At 48.1% G+C, this 20,861-nt stretch overlaps 1 protein-coding gene across 4 annotated transcripts in view; it reads right to left on the minus strand.

The window, feature by feature from the left end:
* Positions 1-20,861, minus strand: part of OTOA (otoancorin) — a 69,474-nt gene that overhangs the window by 22,039 nt on the left and 26,574 nt on the right. For 3 of the 4 annotated variants that reach the window (XM_044747329.2, XM_070484697.1, XM_070484696.1), the window contains 11 exons: positions 20,684-20,787; positions 18,363-18,463; positions 16,390-16,529; positions 14,253-14,376; positions 12,613-12,828; positions 10,388-10,555; positions 9,517-9,657; positions 6,501-6,559; positions 6,190-6,307; positions 3,959-4,032; positions 887-1,022 (listed from right to left, as the gene is read on the minus strand). In XM_044747329.2, coding sequence (XP_044603264.2) covers positions 887-1,022; positions 3,959-4,032; positions 6,190-6,307; positions 6,501-6,559; positions 9,517-9,657; positions 10,388-10,555; positions 12,613-12,828; positions 14,253-14,376; positions 16,390-16,529; positions 18,363-18,463; positions 20,684-20,787 — 1,381 coding nt within the window. The remainder of the gene's footprint in view (positions 1-886; positions 1,023-3,958; positions 4,033-6,189; positions 6,308-6,500; positions 6,560-9,516; positions 9,658-10,387; positions 10,556-12,612; positions 12,829-14,252; positions 14,377-16,389; positions 16,530-18,362; positions 18,464-20,683; positions 20,788-20,861) is intronic. The other variant, XM_070484695.1, reaches the window with a different exon arrangement.

Genomic DNA, 20,861 nt, shown 5'->3' on the forward strand with positions numbered 1-20,861 from the left:
AAACCCCGTAAAGCTTCTGGAATCTGATCACCTACCTGCCCTGGACTACCCGCACAGGGCCTGATTTTACCCCAGGAACGCAGACCTCGGAAGTGTGGGAGACCCCACCAGGGAGCGGGTTTGGACAGACTTGGCACACGATGAGCACTCGTAAATGAGGGCTGGGCCGCGTTGTCACAGCTCTGAGGCTACCCCCAAGGCAACAAGCATTATAATAATAGAACAACAATAAAAACAGCACCTCAGTTTGTACAGCACTTGAAAGCCTTCAAAATTCTTTCTCAAAATGACAAAAACAGCTAACATTTATTGAGCGCTCACCACAGGCCGGACACCATTCTAAGGATGTACGGGTCTTAATCCTTTCGTCTTCAAAGTAACTGTAAGAGGTAAGTACTGCTACCCTTGACCTTCAAAGTTGCAGACACTGCCAACTAGTGGCCAGGCGGGGATTCACACTCAGACCGTCTGCCCTTTGGGCTTTCCCGTTAAACAATAGATTACCTATTTCCTGCCCTCAGCAACTCTGCGAAGGAAACGCTATTACATCTTACAGATGAGGAGGCTGAGGCTCAGGGAGGGGAAGTGACTTGCCCAAAGCCACATAACCAACCACTGGCAGAGATGTGTCTAGAACCCAGACTCTGTGTACTGTGTTCTTTCCAGTCCCCCAGAGCAGCCTCTCCTCATTCAGGCCCCAGAATGGCAGTTTCCAGAACCAATGGCCAAGACTGTCCCACCCAGTGGCTTCAGAGCCAGCTTTGAGACACACACGTCAGACTTCTAGTCATCAGAGCAGGCTTAAGATTCCAGCCAGATCCCCTGAGCCACAGACACCCGGAGGGGAAGGGAGACAGTAAAAGTGTCACCCAGGAAGTTTCCTCACCAGGCACTGCTGCACTTTCCTGAGGATGGAATTCTTTTTGTGGGAATCTAAAACCAAGGAGTCCAGCTGACTCTTGCCCAGGCTGATGAGAAAGGGCACACACCGGGAGGCGGGGACAGCAGCCAGGTAGCGAGCCCTGGAGAGAGATGGGAAGAACAAGGGAAGGTGAACAGTGGCTGCTCTGTATTTGCCCCTGACATCAGGGTCTGCGCACCCGAGAGCTTACTACACGGGTATCCTTTAAATGTTTGCCCTCCCCAGTGATGGGGTGGCTCCCGTGGGCAGGCAGCCAGCCTGCCAACCATCATGCTCCTCTTCCATGGGCAGGAAACTAACTTCCCACCATGCTCCTCTTCTATGGGCAGGAAACTAACTTCCCATCATGCTCCTCTTCCATGGGCAGGAAACTAACTTCCCACCATGCTCCTCTTCTACGGGCAGGAAACAAACTTCCCATCATGCTCCTCTTCTACGGGCAAGAAACTAACTTCCCACCATGCGCCTCTTCTATGGGCAGGAAACAAACTTCCCATCATGCTCCTCTTCTACGGGCAGGAAACTAACTTCCCATCATGCTCCTCTTCTATGGGCAGGAAACTAATTTCCTACCATGCTCCTCTTCTATGGGCAGGAAACAAACTTCCCATAATGCTCCTCTTCTATAGATGGGAAACAAACTTCCCATCATGCTCCTCCTCTATGCCCCAGCAGCATTGATCAGAAAATAGATCTCCATAAATATATGCTGACTGATGGACTGGTTGAGGGGAGATGAACAGAAAGGAAAAGAAAGAGCAGAAGAAAGAGACAAAGAGGAGAGCGAATAAAATAGAAAGTGAGGAAGAAAGACGAGAAGGAGTGGAGAGAATAAGAGAAACGATTCCCAGCTCAGTCATCTCCAACCCAGAACTCTTCCCTAAACCCTTGACCGTGTGTTCTCAGTCGGGGCAACAGCACCCTCAAGGGGCAGAAACTGGTTCAGGGGAAGGAGGGAACAAAAAAAATCTTAGTTATGACAATGACTTGTGACCCACCAAAGCTCAACAAAATCTGATTCCTTGTAATCTCTCTCATTAGGGAGAAATAAATTTTTCTCCTTAGGGAGGCAACAATGAAATAAGGTTGAGAAAGACTAGTCACCACGTGGCCTAGTCATTAACGTCACCTGACTGCTCCAAAACCACATTCCACACGTTCTTCCTCTCTACACCATCCTAGACTGCTTTTTCCCTTTATCCTCAAATCTATCATTGCTATGTCCTTAATATTACCCCAATCTGTTCTTGCCTCTCCATTCCTAGTACCACTGTCTTATTCATTCATTCTTTCATTCATTCAGCAAATATCCAAGAGCATCTACTGCACGCCAGGCACTGTGCTGGGCACCAGTTACAACCATGAACAAGACATGAAGGGCAGGTCACTGCTCTCGGGATGCTTCTTTTGAGGAGGGGAAGAAACACAGAGACCAGTGAATAAACCAGGCCATTTCAGCTGGTGATCAATGTAAGGAGGAAACCAGAATGGCTCTGTAGAGGACAATGATGGTGGGATGGCCAGGAGAGCCCCTTCTAAGGCAGTACTATTTGAGCTGAGACGTGGATGAGTGGAAGGAGACAGCCATGCCAAGGTCAAGGTTATGGAAATAATCTTCCACTGTGTCCCTCCTTCCAGCCGGGTCCCCTGCATTCCGTCCTCTATGTGGGTAGTGGTGATGATCTCCCTGAGACATTAATCTGAGGGCTGTGCCAGAATACAGGTGAAACACGAGCCTTCCTGATCTGACCAGCCCCGTGTCCCTCCCAACTACCCTGCAGTGCACACCATGTGTCCCCCAGAGCGCTTCACTCCCCTCACCCACTGCTGGACCGAACAGCCCTTGTGCCCCAGCCTGGAGTGTCCATCTTGAACTCTCTAACCCGCTCATTCTTCAAGCTTTAGTCCACTCTCCTCCGACTCTCCAGTCTGAAGGAGATCTTCCTTCCTCCGCGTCTGGTGCCCATTACCCCTTCCCATGGTAACAGCACATGGCTTTCTTGGAGAAGCACCCTGGCACTCTAAATCCTTGTGGTTAGGGGTGGAGCCCATTTCATCCTCAGCTCCAGGGGTGCAATACAGACCTAAGACAGTCAAAATAACCCATCCTCCTGACCCCAGTGATTGGTTCGTGGAGAGCAAATTGGCCCAATTTAAGTCAATGAGCGTCAAACTCAAGACTTTTACTGAGAAGGATGGGAAGAGAGTCTCTTTCTTTTCCCTAAATGTGAAACTAGAAGACATAATCTTGGATCTGCCCAGGGGCCACCACAGAGAAAGAGCTTGTCTGACAGAGAAGCCTACAGAGGAAAGGTGCACCAGGAGACAGTTAGATGACATCATTTGAGCCCCTGGATCCAGCCATGCCCAAACTCCATCCCCGGACTTCCCAGTTATCTGAACTGAAAATTGCCTTTTATTGCCTAAGCCAGTCTGCATTGTTTCCGTCACTATCAACGAAACCAACTTGACATAATTGGCTTCAGGCTTGTCTATTTTCCTCCCATGAGATTGTAAGCTCTTATAAGGGGAAAATTGAGTTATCTCTGAGAATTAGTACATAGTAAGCACTCAATAAATATTTTTTGAATGAATGAAGACAGTAAGTGTAAGAGAAGGGAGAGAGAAAGAGAGAAAAAGAGAAATAGTGTCCAGAGCACATTTAAAACTCAGGGCTGCCTCCCAGGCCTGAATGCCCAGACATCCCAAGAGAAGTCCTCACAGCAGCCGGGGTTGGCCTGGAGCCTGGGTCCAGCCGTGCAGCCAGCGCAGATGGGACCTGCTTCCCTGGAACTCATTCAGGCTTGGGTTACTTTGCCATTGGTTTTTAAATAACAAAAAAAAGCAAGAGAGTCTGTCTGAAATACCGATGTGGGGCTCAGAGTCTAATCCTGGTTCTCAAGGGCTTAGCTGTCGAAGGCACTCTCCACGCCACCTCTGGTTCCTCACAAAACCCAGGGGGAGGGGAGCACTTTGGCTGAAGTGATTCCCACTGTCTTACTGCTGAGCCAGAAAGGGGGGCCAGTGCTCACTCACGGGAGCGCAGCCAAGAGGAAGGGCGGCATAGTGGACCTGGCGACGTCCCAGTATTTCCACGCCAAACAATTAACCTGAAAGATCAAAGCGGTTCGAGGAACGTAGTCCGACAATAAGAACAAACACAGATTGTGCTTTCGGTGTGTCGGGCGCTGTTCTGAGTGCTTTCTATGTGTCTACTTATTTAATAGGACACCCTATGTCGTAGGTACCACTCCTGTGTCCAGTTTATGGATGAGAAAACTCAGGCAATAACATGACAAACACAAAAACTCTCAAAGTCAATAGCAAACTTTCCCCTGCAGTTACCTCTGGAATAGGGATTCTCAGCCCCAGCGCTGTTGACATTGGGGCTGGATAACTCTGTGTCGTGGGCTGCCCTGTGCATTGTGGGACATTAAGCAGTATCCCTGGCCTTGGCCCACTAGATGCCAGTAGCATCTCCTCCAGGTGTGACAACCAAAGTGTCTCCAGATATGGCCAAATGGTCCCCTGTTGAGAACCACTGCTGCTGGGGACATTTTACTTTCTTTCTATTGGGTTTTTTTAAAAATAATAATTGTGTGTTTTCAGCAAAGATATAAACAATAAAGGTAAATTTTCAAATGAACTGGTAGTTGAGGGTTCTGAGAACTGGGAGAGTCTAGGTAAGGAGCTTCGGGGGGCAACTCTTCCTGCTCGAACATGTAGGTCTTCCTCAAAGCGGGTCTGGCCTCCATCCATTGGATCAGTTATTGACTTCCCTCCCTATTTGGGCAAGGCTTTTAACATGGTTCAAAGGTTCTCACCAGGGAACTGGTTAGAAAGGTAAATTACCAGGCTTCATCCCAGGCCTACTAGAAGGGAAATTCTGCAAGTGGGGCTCTGCAATCTGTCTTTTTTAACAGTCTTAATAAGGTATAATTGATATGCAAAGAACCACACATATTTAATGTGTACAATTTGATAAGTCTGGACATACGCAGAACCCATAATACCATCACCACAATCAAGGCAAGAGACATATTTGACACTTCCCAAAGCTTCCTGTGTCCCTTTGTTTTTGCAGTAAGAGCATTTAATATGAAATCTACCCCCTTAACAAATTCTAAAGTGCACAGTACCATATTGTTTTGGGGTTTTTTTGAGGAAGATTAGCCCCGAGCTAACTACTGCCAGTCCTCCTCTTTTTGCTGAGGAAGCCTGGCCCTGAGCTAACATCCATGCCCATCTTTCTCTACTTTATACGTGGGACGCCTACCATGGCATGGCGTGCCAAGCGGTGCCATGTCCGCACCCGGAATCCGAACCGGTGAACTCCGGGCCGCCGAGAAGCGGAACGTGCACACTTCACCATTGTACCACGGGCCGGCCCCCCATATTGTTAACTATAGGCACTGAGTTGTACAGCAGATCTCTAGAATTTACTCATGTAGCAAAACTGAAACTTTAACCCCACTGAACAACTCCAGCCTTCCAGGTACTGCTGAAGCAAGCTCATATTTGAGAACCACTGATAGAGTGGACCATCTGAGGGATGACAGAGCTTCGTTAAAATTGCACGTATTCCTCTAATGATCTCAAAGGATTATCTGCCAATCTTTACGCTTCCCTGCTGTCAGGGAGAGAATTCACTGTTTGGAAACTTTTCATTCAGATCGGAAAGGCACTGAGGCCAGCGGGGGGGAGCTGTCCTGTGTATGCACCTGCTCGCCCTCTCAGCACTCTGCACAGCTGGCAGTTTGCATTCAAAGTCCAAATGCTGTTCCCAAGGCCCATTTTCAGTGGCGTAGATACTGTGAAAAGTCAGTTACTGCCTCTGGTGTCCCCAAAGGGTTAGAGTCTCCATAACCATTAGGAAATGGAAGTTTCAAATAAACAGTGCAATGCTCTTAGAGGATTGTTCCCATTGCAGGCTACCCCCGGGAAGGACAGGCATGACAGATGAAGGAATGACCTTCTGTCTCAGGAGAGCATAGTTATGGACGTGCAAAATGTTCCACCTTCCAGCTGTATTTACAGTTCCAATCTGAGCACAGGCTAACCTTTCGTTGAAACTCTGGCTGTGGAGATGTGGGTATTTGGAGCTTTTAAAAAAGAAACTGGAGAAGTTCTGGCTCAATATCTGACCCCATGTCATCACTTCCATCTGAATAATCCTGATATAAATATCTCAAGACGCCAGAGTCAATCCAGGCCCGGCAACCAGGGTCGGGAGAGAGAATGAGAAGCAGAAACTGCTTGCATGGTACCTGATATGGTGAAAGCAGGGAGAGGTTGTTCTCAAAATACTGGAAATGGGCCAGAAAGGAGTCCACACTCATGGCATCAATGTCAGAGCACATCACGCCTTTGACCAGCTGCCCTGCGCTAGAAAACAAAACAAGGGACCCAGCAGAAGAAAGGGGTAAGGAAGAGAGAGGAAAGAGGACACGAGAGAAAGCAGATCTGATGTGACACGGGCTACAGACGGGACAAGCCAACTCTCCTCCTGGGAAGTCAGGCTCCTTGGGAGAAGGCTCCAAAGGCCTCCTCAGCCCCCGGCCGGGTTATACTCTCCTACCTCAGGAGCTCCGAGGGCCTTCTGGTCGTCTGTGACAGAAGCTCGTACAGGAACAAGGCCTGAGGGGAGAGAATGATGCCAGCGTCGATGGAGTACTCGCTCACCGTGATGAGCCCGGGGGCCCTCTGGGGAAGGCACGCCTTGATCCCATTTTACAGGTGGGAGAGTGGAGGCTTAAGAGGCTATGTTACTTACCTGGGACCACACAATTGCTAAGCGGCAGAGCTGGGATTTGAATGGTGACCGAGTAATTGCAGAGCCTGTGCCCTCCCACCTCAGGGACTCCCTATGCTCCAGGAGGCCAACGAGGAACAAAGCCATTGGGCAGCAAGGCTGGAGTTTCCTTCCTGGGCTTTATGAAGCCGCTGCCAGTCGAGGACCCTCTGTAGCCGCTATGTCCATGCCCACCTGCTAGTTACTGAACACACAGCATCCCAGGAAGCAACCGCCAAAGAGACAGGTGAATAGACCAAGACGGGCTGGAAAGGATCCTCAGCGAAGTAACTCCTGCTGGCAGCACGCACTCCCCTCAAACCCTCCCAGACGGGCACTCCAGGAGAACAATAGACAGGAGCCAGGGGAGTCGTTTGTTTTAAGGAATGTAATTTTACAGAACACCTAACTTGCAGACGCGATCAAGCATGACATTCGTCTATTCTATAGACTCTGAAACTTTGAACGTAATTCCCCAAACAGAATAAATTGTGAGCTGGCATTAGGCAGAGGCATCTGAGACGTGCAGCTAGGCCCAGGAGAAAGGAGCAGCAGGGGAGGTTGGTTCCCAACGCTCTGTGTGTGGCCCCAGAGATCTCCTTGGGCACAGGGTCGAGTTCTGGGACCCTCCCACAGTCTTCCCCAACTCAGGAACGGCGACTCCATTAACTCAGTTGCTGGGACAAAAATGTCTTGAAGGCATCGATGGCAGGATGTGTTTTCCAAAGTGGCCACATATTTTCCATCTGATATGCGCTTCTAGAACCTTCCAGAACCACTACCCCATGATAAGGTGGAATCTGTGTCCCCTTCACTTGAAGATGGGGGGCCTCCGTGACTGCCTCAACAGATAGAGTGCAGCAGAAGTGACACTACGTGACTTCCAAGGTGAGCTCATCAAAGGTGACAGAGCTTCTCCTGGCTCGCTCTGCCTCAGGACATAGGCCTTGGGAGCCCTCAACTGCCCACATAAGGCCAGCCACCCCAAAGCCACCATTCCAGACACTGTTCAATTCCTAGGCTGCAGCAACAAGTTACCACAAACCTGGTGGGTTAAAACAGTAGAATTTATTCTCCCACAGTTCTGGAGGCCAGAGGTCCACAATCAAGGTGTCGGCAGGACCAGGCTCCCCTTGAAAGCTGTAAGGGAGGAGGCTTCCCCATCTTTTTCCAGCTTCTGGTGGCTCCAGGCATTCCTTGGCTTGTGGCTGCATCACTCCAGTCTCTGCCTCTGTCTTCACGTGGCTTCTCCTCTGTGTGTTTCCAATCTCTTTTGTCTGTGTCTGCTGCCTGGGTCCTCTCCTCTTATTAGGACACTCGTCATTGGACTTAGGGCCCACTCAGATAACCGAGGATGATCTCATCTCGAGATCCTTAACTGAATTGAATATGCAAAGACTCTTTTTTCCAAATAAGGTCACATTCCCACTCACAGGTTTTGGGTGGCATATCTTTTGGGGGGGGCACCATTCAGCCCACTACATGGAAAGACCATATGCAGCTTAGAGAGAGACCCCCCTTGCCCCAGGTGTTTGCATCTCCCCAGCGCAGGTGTCAGACACATGAGTGTCTCCAGGTGACTCCAGTCTCCACCTGAATCCAATTCATGAAAGACCCTGAGCACGAAGCCCCGAAACCATGCAAGTCAATAATAAAACAATTGCTACTGCACTGAATTTGGAGGTGGTTTATTAGCCAGCAATAGATTATTGGACCATCAGCCTTGACGCCTCACTCTCTTTCATACCCACATCCAATCTGACAGCCAATCCTGTTGCCATTACCTTCAAAACGGATCCAGAATCTGACCATTGGTCTCCACCTGCATTGCCAGCACCTGGCCTGAGCCCCTGTTGTCTCTCATCTGAATCAGTCAATAGTCCCTAACTGATCCCTTTGCTTCCTCCCTGCTCTTCTCAATTCAGTGTCCATGCAGCAGCCAAGAGAGTCTTTGAAAACAAAAGTCAGATCACGTCTCTTCTCAGATGCTCCTCCAGCTCCTCTTCTCACCCAGAGTGGAGGCAGTCCTCACAGTACCCATGAGGACCCACAGAGTGGCTCCCCCGTAACCTCTCTGAGCTCCGCGAGGTCGTCTCTGGCTACCTCCCCACCCTCCAAACCGCGTTCCCCATTCCCTGATTTACTTCCTCCTTCGCGCCCATCATCACCTAACACACACTTGACTTACTAATCTTACGAACTGTCTGTCACCCTCACGAGGATGGAAGCTCCCTGAGGGCAGCGACTCCTCTCTGTTTGGTTCACTTCTGCGTCCCCAGCACCAGCACCGTGAACAGCATCTGGCACGTGGGGAGCAAGGGCTCCACCAACATTTGATGAGTGAATGAAACAAAGAGTGGGCTGAATGAAAAAGAAGGCAGGAAAGGTCCTGAGAAAGTGCACTGGCCTCCACACCACGATCATCCCCAAACCCCCGAGCAGGCAGCGTTTCACTTCACACATCATAACCGCTAATATTTATAGCACACTGCCCACGTGCCAGGTGGTATACAGATGTCTCATCTCACTGATTCTCGTGAGAAATTATCCCCAGTTTTCATGTGAAACTGAGGCCAAGTGAGGGGAAGTAGAGACCCCAAAGTTAATAAATGGCAACCCCTGAATTCATGCTCAGGTCTTGTCTAACTTCTTAACACTATGCTATTCTGCCTCCTGAGTTGAATCACACAGAAATAAGGGTTGTTTTTTTTTTTTTTCCCACCAAATTAACCTGAAAACAGACTTTTCCCCCAAGGCAGAGAGACAGAGGCCCAGGTGCCATCTGGGGGCCTCGTGTTCACACCTGACTCCTGCGAAGCTCCTTTTCCTTTAGGGCTGTAGCGTTGAATCTGGGTTCCCTCCGTAAATTGAAGAGAGACACTTCCTTAAAGAAAGCCCCTTGTATTTCCACAACACCGGAGGTGGCATCTCCTGCTTCGATCATCTGCCAAAGTGAGAGGAGACACAGTAAGAACGTTGTAGAAGGAGCACTGAGTTTGGGTAAGCTGGGCACCGTGGCAAGGGCTTCGCGGGCAACAAAACCCATCGGACCTGCTCAGCAGCCCAGTGATGTGAGGGCTATCCTTATCCCCATTTTATGGGTAAGAAAACTGAGGCTCAGTGAGCAATCCAGAAAGTCGGTAAGTCAGATTTGAGCTCGGGTCTGTCTTATCGGAAACCCACGCTCTTTAGTTTCGCCATCCATGCTGCTGTCTTCTGGAGGCAGATGCTGGCGTTGGTGTTTCAGGCCAAACCTCTTGTGTTTGGTTCCTTAGCAGATTTTGCAACTGCATACAGCAGGTCTGATAGAATAGGCTGCCCCAAAAACACCCCTGCCCAGTGAGAAAGAGGATACACACATGACTTTGCAACATGGAAGAGGCTTCCAGAAGCACTCTGGGAACTTCAGGGTTCATTTGTAAGCATTTCCAGATTAGACTGGCTAGAGAGAACAGGGTCTGGGAAGTAATGCAGCATGACCCAAGGGGCTCTTTCTGGAAAGGAGGGAAGCTGGGTATTGGGAGAAGACATTCTTCTGATCTGGACAAACCCATGCCAAAGGCAGAGCTAACCCCAGCCCAGAGCCGATGGCCCAAAGTCACAGCCCACTCCCCAGACCCAAAACCGCATGCTCTGCAAGCCCCGCGGCCGAGGACCACACGTCTTCCTCTCACCTTGCTGAGGACACCTTGCTGCTGGGCAGGCGACAAGTCAGACAGGTGCAGGGAGATGCTGCTTCTCAGGACCTGCAAGAGGTCCCTGCGGTCCATGCCATAGAAGGCCTGGGTGCCGACCCCAGCCAGAAGCACGCCCATCTGGCTGACACCGTAGAAGGACAGCACCTGGGTGAGGACCGGCCACAGGGAGGGTGAGGCTCTGCTCTAGCCTGTTACCTCTCAGACGCTTACCAGTCCCACACATGCTGGGTATCAGGATGGGCACTAGGGGCACCAAGGTGGGCAAGACACATGCCATCCTCCCAGACCTTCCTTCCTTCCATCGGGAAAGAGAGGTAAATATCAAAACACAAGACTCGTGGTAACTACTCTGCTGGGGGAATTACTCTGCTATCCGAGGCCACATTACAAATACCAAAAAGCATCACCCACGCGCCACAGGGGCCAGGAAACGGGCTTTTGTGGTTTAATTTGAACTAGCTGACAGATTTAAAAACCGGTGGAATTGCCATAAAAATCCAGATTTGAGTTTCTGTTCTATAAAAAAAAATCTGAACATGAGGCAATACTGGGCCTACACTGGCAACAATGGGCAAGAACTGGCTAGCAGCCACCCCTTCAGGTAGGTCACTGGGCTCTCAGTTTATCCAGCCGCACCCCTCTTACAGTGCCTTGAGACAGCCTGCTTCTCTCACTCTGTCACCCCATGCTCATCTATCTACCTGTAGAAGCTTTGAGTTGAAATAAACATTTAAAGATATAAGTCTGATATTTTATGACAAATATGATTGTAGCTGGCCACCCTATCAGAAATTCTACTTGTTTTTTTCCCTCCCTCTTTGGGAGTGAAGATGCTAGATAGTTTTCCTTATAATCAGGGACATTCCTTGGTTCTACAAGAAGACAGTTGAGTGGTTTCCTTTAGTTATTCTCTTGGAAGGGATAGTCTCTTCCTGTCCCCAAAGAAGGCAAGACCTTTCGAGCTCTTGGCTTCTTAATAAAAGTCGCCTCACCCCTCTGTAGGAAGAGTTGGATACTAGGAAAGAGACAAGCCACTTTGTCCCAGGCTGGGAGGGGACCGGAGAGTCTCCCTCAGCTCCCTAAAGTCAAAATCACAGAGAACAGTCCAGGTGGCCCATGAGGCCCCAGTCCAAACAGAAGGGCTGCAAAACCTTAAGCTAAAGTCATCATGAGGCTAGAAGGGATGCGAAGAATGGCCTAGCCTTGGTCTTGAGTCAGAAAGTGAGAATGAGTGTGCAATGGTCATGGCGCCATGACGGAGGTAGTTTGCATGGAAGTTACTCAAGTAGGCTCTGGAGCCAGATGCCCTGGGTTCAATGTCAGCTGTGTCCCCTTTACGTGGCCCTGGCAATTCCCTTATGTGCTCTGTGCTGCCCATGAATGACCTGGAAAATGAAGGTTCTAACACTACTGGTCTCACAGAGTTGTTGGGAAGATTAAATGGTTAACTCACTTAGAACAGAAGTGGCACACAGTAAGTGCTTAATAAATGTTTGCTATTATTTCATATTGGTATTGGTCCCAATCCAATCCTCACGAGCCATTTGGCATCCTGGGAAGTGGATAGGAGTGTAAACTGAAAGAGCGGGACATCAAAACGCTTAGGGGTGAAGTCTCTGGAGCTCCTTCTACTGGGCCTGGCACAGGGACACTAATTCCCGAGGAGAACAGTTCATTTCCCACCCCAGGAGCAGCAAGAACAAGGACTAAGGCTCCTGTCCCCTCCAAACAGGACCTTCCGTGGGGATGATTCTCTCCCTCAGGCCAAGACTGGAAGAAAAGAGCATTATCTCTCATCCCAGGATGAGGGACACGTTCACAGCCTCAACAACAAGCAAGGAAATCCTGGGGTGGATGCCACACATTGCTCAGCATCTCAAAGACAGCTACCCCTCCCTGAGTTCATACTCTAGGACATGTGTTGTTCGAACCTCTTCCTGGGTACTGACTCACACAATCCTTGCAGCAATCCTGTGGAGTAGGTGCTACTGTTATCCTCATCTTACAAATAGGGAAACTGAGGCAAAGAGAAGTTAAGCCAGTTTCCGGTGTCACACAGCTAGTAAGTGGCAGAGCAAGGATCTGAACCCCGGTAGTCCTCCTCGGCACTATCTTCTTACTGATTGGCTGTGTCCGCCATGTGCGGATAACTGGGCCTTGGGTCTCAGGGCACTAAAAAAGAGTTCAAAGCTCCAACTGACCTTCTCATGGGCCAAGTACTTGGCAGACAAGATGATGACCTGGCTCTTGGCCCAGCTCGAGACCTGGTTGAGGGTAGAGATGGCGCCGTGCACAGCCTCAGGGGAGAGCGATTCCAGCTGATCGTGCGTCAAGCCCACAACCGCATCTGACAAAGAGCCCAGAGTCTCATTGAGGGTCTGGTTCTCTGTGGCAATGTCCAGGAGGTCAGCTTTGAGCTAGAAGGGATGCAAGCTGGAATGAGCGTGGACAGCAAGCAGGACAGTGGTTCCCTCTGACTACATGCTGGGATGCAAGGACTCCACAACACCCTTGCCCCACCCTGCCCCATCCAACGGAGAGGGGACTCCTCCAAACCCAGACAATGAGAACCCCTCTGAGAGTTCCACCTCCCCTGGCCTTGGCCTTGATATGCTGCAAGTTCACTGTGTGCTTCATTTAAATATTAATTCGCTATGAAATCAACCTTAAAGCATGGCAGAAAGAAACTTTGCTCACTTCACCCATAACTCCACCACAATCCCACAGCCTCTAGTTTCCTTTTGTGACCTTGAACTCTGTATCCATACATATGGCTGTTTTTCTTTCATAAAATATCCAGGGGGAGTTTCATGATAATATATAATCTGTGTAAATGTAACTCTCAACAGTAACAAGAAAGTAAAAGTCTCCTGAAAATCCTACCTCATAAAAATAACTAGGATTAGTAGCTGGGCATGCATGTTTCCAAGATTTCTTATGCCTTTATAAACCCTGTAGACTTTAGAAACCACAGTATGTAGTTTTTTCTTAGTTGTAATATGAATGGAAGTGCAAGTTTCTGCTCTATATTTTTCACTTAAAATTATGTCTTACACATGTTTTCACATTTCTGTGATCACCTGAATTATTTTATTATAATATGCCTGTCTAGTTAGAGTCATGTTTCCCAACTGGTTCCGGTAGAGAAGATGATAAACTCTCTTACTGTAACATGAACTCTGTACAAACAGTTGAGAAGAGTTCATGTTTTAACACCTGAATTTGCAGGAAGAATACATTCATTTTAGACGCGTGCACGCAGGCGTTCCCGGCAATACTGAAATGGCCACTGGGGGGCAGCAGAGAAAAGTGAAAGAAATGGCCGTCCCAACTCCCGGTTCTCCAAATTCAGGAACGGCCTCTCCCTAGCGCTCAGTGTCCGCTTCTGTAAATTGAAGGGGTGCCCTGGAGCAGTGCTTCTCACAGTGTGGTCCTTGACCAGCAGCAGCAGCATCTCTCCCGGAGCTTGTTAGAAATTCGGAGGCCCCGCCACAGACCTCCTGAATCAAAGACTCTGGGCCAGGGGCCCTGTGAACTGTATTTAACAAGCCCTCTGGATGCTTCTGATGTACCCTCAGGTTTGAGAACTACCCACCTAGATGATCCCAGAGGGTTCTCTCACGTCTAATCGGATCTGACCTTCGTGGTCAGGGCTGCCACAGCTACTACCCCCGTGGCCGGAAAATACTCATCCAGTATTAGAAGTACCATCTGCTGCGGCTGGACCTAGATTCAGGTTAACCCCACGCGTGTCCTCTCAAAGGCCAGGTGAGACTGTCATCCCCATTTCTCTGGAGTGAAACTGAGGCAGAAGCCCCCGGGCCTTGGGTCCCGTCTGCACCTTCTGAACGCCGGCCTGGAAGCCCCTCAGGCGGCTGCACTTGATCATCTGGTGAAGGCGGACTTGGGCCATGGCGGCGTCCAGCAACTCCAGGTCTTCGTAGAAACAAACCAGCAGGCCCAGCCTGTGTGAGAAGATAAGGGAGCTGGCAGAGGCCCCAGGGCTGGGGGCCACAACCGCAGCCCCACCCTAGTGGGAACCAAGTGCTGTACCAGGTATTGTGCTGAGCCCTTTACCCAGATTCTCTCATCACAACAACCCTGGGAGGTAGGTGGACTGTTAGCCCCATTTCACCGAAGGGCAAACTGAGACTCAGTGATCTTGCCCAAGGCAAGCAGTGGAGCTGGGACTTAAATCCAGATCTATCTAACTATGCCATCTCTCCCCCTGGGGCGGTAAAGAGCACAAGGAAACAATGGTGGTTAGCCATGCAAAACTCCCCATTTCCACATGGAGATAAGGGGTTTGTCCAGCCTGAGGGATTCGCTGAGGCAGAGATTTAGTTCCAGGATGCTTTATAACCTATACCCCCAAATGATGACTTCAAAGGAAAGAGGAAGACAGGAGGCAGAACAATGTAGGGACAGAGGTGGGATTTGAACCCTGGTCTAGCTGGGAGCACTATACCTAGTGGTTAAGAGCATAGCTTCAGGCCAACTGGAGTTTGAAGCCCAGCTCTGCTAGGTGTTTGACTTCCAGCAAGCTACTTAACTTCTCTGCAAAGTTGCTGCACACAGCTGTGCAGTGCACACTCTGTACTACTGTACAGGGTGGCCTTGCCTTTCTGAGCCTTTAATAAAGGGGGGGGGGTTGCTTTGTTCATCATAGCACATCATAATAAATATGATGACGGTAGGAATGTACAAGAGTTAAATGAGAAGAGGCACACCAACTGATTAACACACGTCCTGGTGGCCACTAAGCAAGCATTCATGAATGGATGCTCTTAGAGTTAGTATAAAATCTACTTGACTTAGCATGGCTGGACCACCTAGTTGACCATGCTCAACCTGGTTCCACCCTCTCAGAAAGACACTGACACGCCCGGGCATGTCCACAGGAGAGGAACCAGGTCAGGAAAAGGCTTTGAAAATGTGTCTGATGAGAAAAGAAGATGCAGGGGAAGTGAAGACTGAATATCAATAACTGCATTAAGAATCACGTCTCTTGAGCACTCACAGAATGTCAGGTGTGTGTAATCCTTACAACGACCTTCATGAGGCAGAAGATTATCATCTCCCATTGTACGGATGGGGAAACGGAGGCAGAGAGAGGTGCACTCACACGGCCAAGATCACACAACTTGCAAGTGGCAGAGGCAGGATTAAACCCAGGAAGTCTGGCTCCAGGCCCATGTTCTTAACCACTAAGCTACTTTTTGTGTAATATAGAAAAATGGGACCCATGCTGATGGCTGAAAGTTACTAGAGATGGGGGAGAAGGTGTAATCGTTTTATATGAGAACATTCCCTACCAGTGACTCTTTGAAAAAATCTAAGGTCATATGGTGATGTCAGAGGAAGCCCTGTGACAGCAAGTTCCTGGGAGATGGAGAGAAGATGGCCGAACAGTGCTCACCACCCCTCCCCATTCCATGCTCCCTCCCCCTGACATTCAAACCCTGTCTGGGATCACCCCTGCACAGCTCCTGGCCCTCCCCTGCTGGAAATGGGTCCAGGGGATCACGTTACAATCACTACATTCTAGAGCAGATCACATCCTGGGCTGCTCACCTGAAAGTCTGGATAATAAGGGGTTTGCAAATATAGGGACCCATCAGCTATTTCCAATACTCAACCCAACCTAATGGAAGTTACACATTTATCTTGGAATGGATGGAGTACTGAGTATTTAAAATGTTCCATTTCCACGCTCAGAGCTGGAATCTTAGCACAAAATGCCTGGCACAGAGGAGATGCTCTGAAAGCATTTGTCCCTCTCTGCCCACTTCATAAGTCCTTCGAAGGGTGTTTCTTTGGGGAAACACCTCCCCTCACATGCACAGAGACGTGAGAATTCAAAGAGATGGATCAGCCACCTCCCTTCCCTCCCGGGGACTTTTGCTGCTCACAGGAAGCTGACGCTTAGATTGCATCTTAGGAAACAGCTCTGAGGGCCCAGAGCCCACGCCCTTTACCTGTGGATGGTGGAGGTATTCCTCATGTCAAAGCTGGAGGAGCTGATCCTCTCCAGAAATGCCTGGGCCAGTTCAGGTGTGATGTCATAAATTGTGTCCAACTGCTTGGTAGCATTGTCATAGCTGATAAACAGCCCAATCTGGTGGACAAGGACAGGAAGATCAATGAGGAGGGCTAAGGCGGCTCCGTGCAGCCCCACCCTGGTGGTCTGTGCGGTGCCCCCTCCCAGAGCCCCACTTCTCATTGTCAGTGATTTCCTAATGGTCAGTAACTGATGCTTTGGTCTCCTCTTCAACCCAACTGTTACTTAGGAAGGTATTATTTTTTTAATATCCGACCAGTTGAATTTTTTTAAAGCTCATATTTGCACATTAATTTCTAGGTTTGTTATACTGAGGTCAGAGAATGTGGTCCACAAATTTTCTGCTCAGGGGAATCAGAGGTTTTTGTAATAGATGAGTTGGGTTGTAAATGGCCCCCGAGTGATGAATAAGAGTGCGTTCTCTTTGTAAGATACAAGTATATTTATAGTCAGCTTTACTAACTACGCTAGTCAGAGTCTTTCCATTCTTGTTCACTTTTTGCCCGTATGCCCAAGGGTGTCACATTGAAGTCTCCTGTATTTCAACCCACTACTATTCTGTGCCTACAGGACTCACAGTTGTCTCTCCCTCACGGATGTACTCTTTATCCATATAAAATTCCCCCTTAGTCTTGGTGCTCTGTAGCTTCTCCTCCTTTCTCTACATTTTTAGGTGGTGAAGAAAAGTTGCAAGTGGGCTCTTGATCTTAGACATTTCCCCTAGGGGCCCAGCTTCCTAAGAATTTAACCTCTATCTACTTCCCGAAATTCACTCAATGTTGGGAAAGTAAAATGGAGGTTTAATCCATTTTATAACTGAAGGTTATAACATTGAAAGACGTTTGAAATATTTCCAGCCACCTTAAGAGGAACCTAGTTCTGCCTCTGGTTTCATAATAACCACACAGAGTTGGGTCAACTGATCCTTGAACAAGCCAGTCATTTGATGCAAACACTTCTCTTACTGGCCAGAAGAAAGCCAGGGCACACATGATAAAAACTGGAGGCAGGAGGGCCAGCTCCATGGTGTAGTGGTTAAGTTTGGCACGGTCCACTTTGGTAGCCTGAATTCGCGGGTTCAGATCCTAGGCACAGACCTACATCATTCTCAACCATGTTGTGGCAGTGACCCACATATAACGTGGAGGAAGATTGGCACGGATGTTAGCTCAGCGCTAACCTTCCTCAAGCAAAAAACGAGGAAGATTGGCAATGGATGCTAGCTCAGGGCAAATCTTCCTCAGCAAAAAAAAAAAAAAAAAAAAATTGGAGGCAAGTCCCAAACTTTATGAATGCTTCCCTTTTGGCAGCATTCTTTGGAGGCTGCATTCCAAAATCATGATGTCCAAGGGATTTTAGTGTCATTGTGTCCACATCAGGAGAAGGAGACAGACAGGCTGCCCAGTGAGTTAAGTAAGCTTAAAACATGTGCATTTCTCCCTGTAAACTCGAGAGTTAGAATCCAATCATTGCTCATGCTCAAGTAGCTATCAATAGAAGTGGCTAATAATCCACGTTGCTTTTGATCTGGGTTCATGCTTCCAGAGACTGGAAACTTTACAGCTATTGTCCTTGGCCTTTCTTGAGTACAAAAATATGCTTAAATGATTTTTGGTTCAGAGCCAACACCCTTTATATCACATCTGCTCACATCAGAGCTATCTTAGTTGTCCACAATTCTTTTTCTTTTCTTAGCTCTTCTATACTAGAACACAATCTGACGGGTGACATTCCAAAGTTTTCTTTAGAGGCTCAAGATATATTGGGGCTGAGGCGGGTGTCCAATTTCCAGAGCACCGTGACTGACTGGCTGAACACGAAAGGTTTAGAATACGCCTGACTCCAGATGTATCAGTAACGGGGACATGCAAAGGTACTTCCCCAACTTACTTCTATAGGACTAATTTTCATAATTTCTTCAAATGATAGGTGCACCATATATCTGCCCAAAATCCATAAGTTTTCTGCACTGACCCATGAAACAGAGTTATCTGCAAAAAATAAATAAATAGATAAATAAGTAAATAAATAAATAAAAGCCTTTGTATGTGATAGTCAAAAGCATCTTTGATGTTGGGACCTTCTTCTTGCACTCATTAGTTCATTAACTCGCTCGACAACCATTTTTGGGGAGTCTCCTACTTGTGAGATGCTATGCTACACAGAGGTGCCCACAGACGCCCGCCACCTGAGGCAGGTTTGTTACTCAATAGTGTGGTCCCTGGACCAGCCCCATCAGCATCACTTGGAACTTGTTAGAAACGCAGATTATGTTTTAAGACTTAAGACCACAAAATATAGTTCTATTTTTAGTTCACTTAGTTACTAACTTGAAATATGTTTGACTCTTTGATTACTACCAGTAACAACTATGATCGTTCTTATCGATGATCATTGTCTTACTATACTTGAGCCAAACCAAACTACCTGTCCTTCCTCATGGGCACCTCAAATGTTCTCGAAATCCTCGCTTGCTTGGGCCCTTCACATCAGCTATCATGCCTTTCCTCTAACTCTTCTGCTTCCAAATTGTGTCTTCAAAATTAAGCTCAAATGTTTCCTCTTCCTTAAAGCCTTCTCTTGTCTCCTCAGCCGGCAGCAATTTCTCCCTCCTCTGAATTCCCAGAGGACTCTCTCTGTCACTCTGTTCAAGCATTTGAAATTCCCCAGCAGTGCGATGTCAGTGGGACTTTAAGAACAGTCGTGTCCAGGATCTAACTTCAGGTTTCACTGAGCTAGAATTGGCCACCGTGCCCCCAATCCTTCAATAAAGGACTTTTACATACAACAACATTGCGTTGGTAGCATTTTCGGGAAATGAAAGCAGCAGGGGAGTGTTTACAGGGTGCAGGGAATCAGTCACCCAGAGCTGTTGCAGGAAGCTGTGGGCAATGGCTGACTGCCAGGCGGGATGGAGAAGTCAGCTGCTGCATGCATGAGTCACAAGAACAGGGCGCCACCCCAACCCAGCAATCGGAGCTGTTGGGCTGAGCACAGGTAGATGGCCTATGATTCCCTAGATGGGGACTCTGGACATTTGACTGGCTTATTAGAAGAAAGGGTAGCCCCAGAAGGCCAGAGAATTTGTGGGGGAAAACCACTGAATTCACCAAGAACCAAGTTGAAATATTTACTCAGGCCCTTTACAGAAAACAGTTGCCACAGGCTGTTGTAGTCTAAGTGGCAACCCTCTCCATGGCGTTTATCCATTCGATTTTCTTCACAGCAGTACAAATATCTGAGTTCTCTCTCTCACTCTCTTTTTTTTCATTTACTTTAAAATGTTTCTCCACCTACCTCCCACAATAAAACAATAGCTCCCTGAGAGCCAAGACTTTGTCTTCTTTTCCTCTGTGTCCCCAGTGGCTGACATATACTCGGCTTTTTGGACAGGTTAAAAAAGTTTCTTCTGTTTACTTGACTGACATTAAACATTCAGTAAGTTGAAGCTGTCTGAGGAATTGTTTGCATTACTCATCTACATAGCCATTCTTTTCTATATTTCTTTTTTTCCCAATTGTAAAATACACGTAACATAAAATGTACCATTTTAGCCATTTCTAGGTGTGCAGTCAGTGGTATTAAGTACACTCACTTTATTGTGCAACTATCACACCATCCATTTCCGGAACATTTCTCATGTTGCAAAACTGAAACTCTGTGCTCATTAAACACTAACTCGCCATTCCACCCTCCTCCCAGACCTCACAACCACCAGTCTACCTTCTGTCTCTAAGAGTCTGACTCCTCTAGGACATAGCAGGTTTTTAATAAACATCTGTCACATAAACAAATCCTTTGGTTGTCAGGAAACTTAGCACTAAAATTCTGTGCTTTATTGCTTAGATTTTCTTTTAAAAAATGATTTTTTGCACTTTAATACAGATGTTTTAATACAGATTTTGAACTTGCAACCTTGTTCTAAAGGTTCTCATCGAATCTACGAAGGCATCATTATTTACGTTCCACTAAGAAACCAGGACGTGCCATCAACAATGAGATACAGATGCATCCTTATTTCGGAGAAGTAGGGCACTGATGAAATGGGATATGTGTTTTATTCCATAAGCCACATCAAACCCTTTTGGGAAGCTGGGGGGCAGGGAAAATGATAAGTGACATGAAATCAAATCCCTGTTTTCAGATATGAAGCACCTCTTTCGAGGATGAACTCCCCCTAGAACGTGGTCGCACTCAGAGTGCGGGCTCACCAGTGGCGTTGGAGGATGTCTGCAAAATCCCAGCCATCCAGGAGTAGAGAGCTCTCTGGGAGTGCGCCGAGGTCTGGTCATAGAGCTCTTTGAATACAGCAGATCTAAATGACACAAACATGGGCATCAATTCAGGAACAAACAGGCGGGGGCTGCCTTGAGGCCGCGTCAGAAGGGT

Source organism: Equus asinus, chromosome 14 (genome assembly GCF_041296235.1).
Source record: "Equus asinus isolate D_3611 breed Donkey chromosome 14, EquAss-T2T_v2, whole genome shotgun sequence".
Classification (NCBI taxonomy): domain Eukaryota; kingdom Metazoa; phylum Chordata; class Mammalia; order Perissodactyla; family Equidae; genus Equus; species Equus asinus.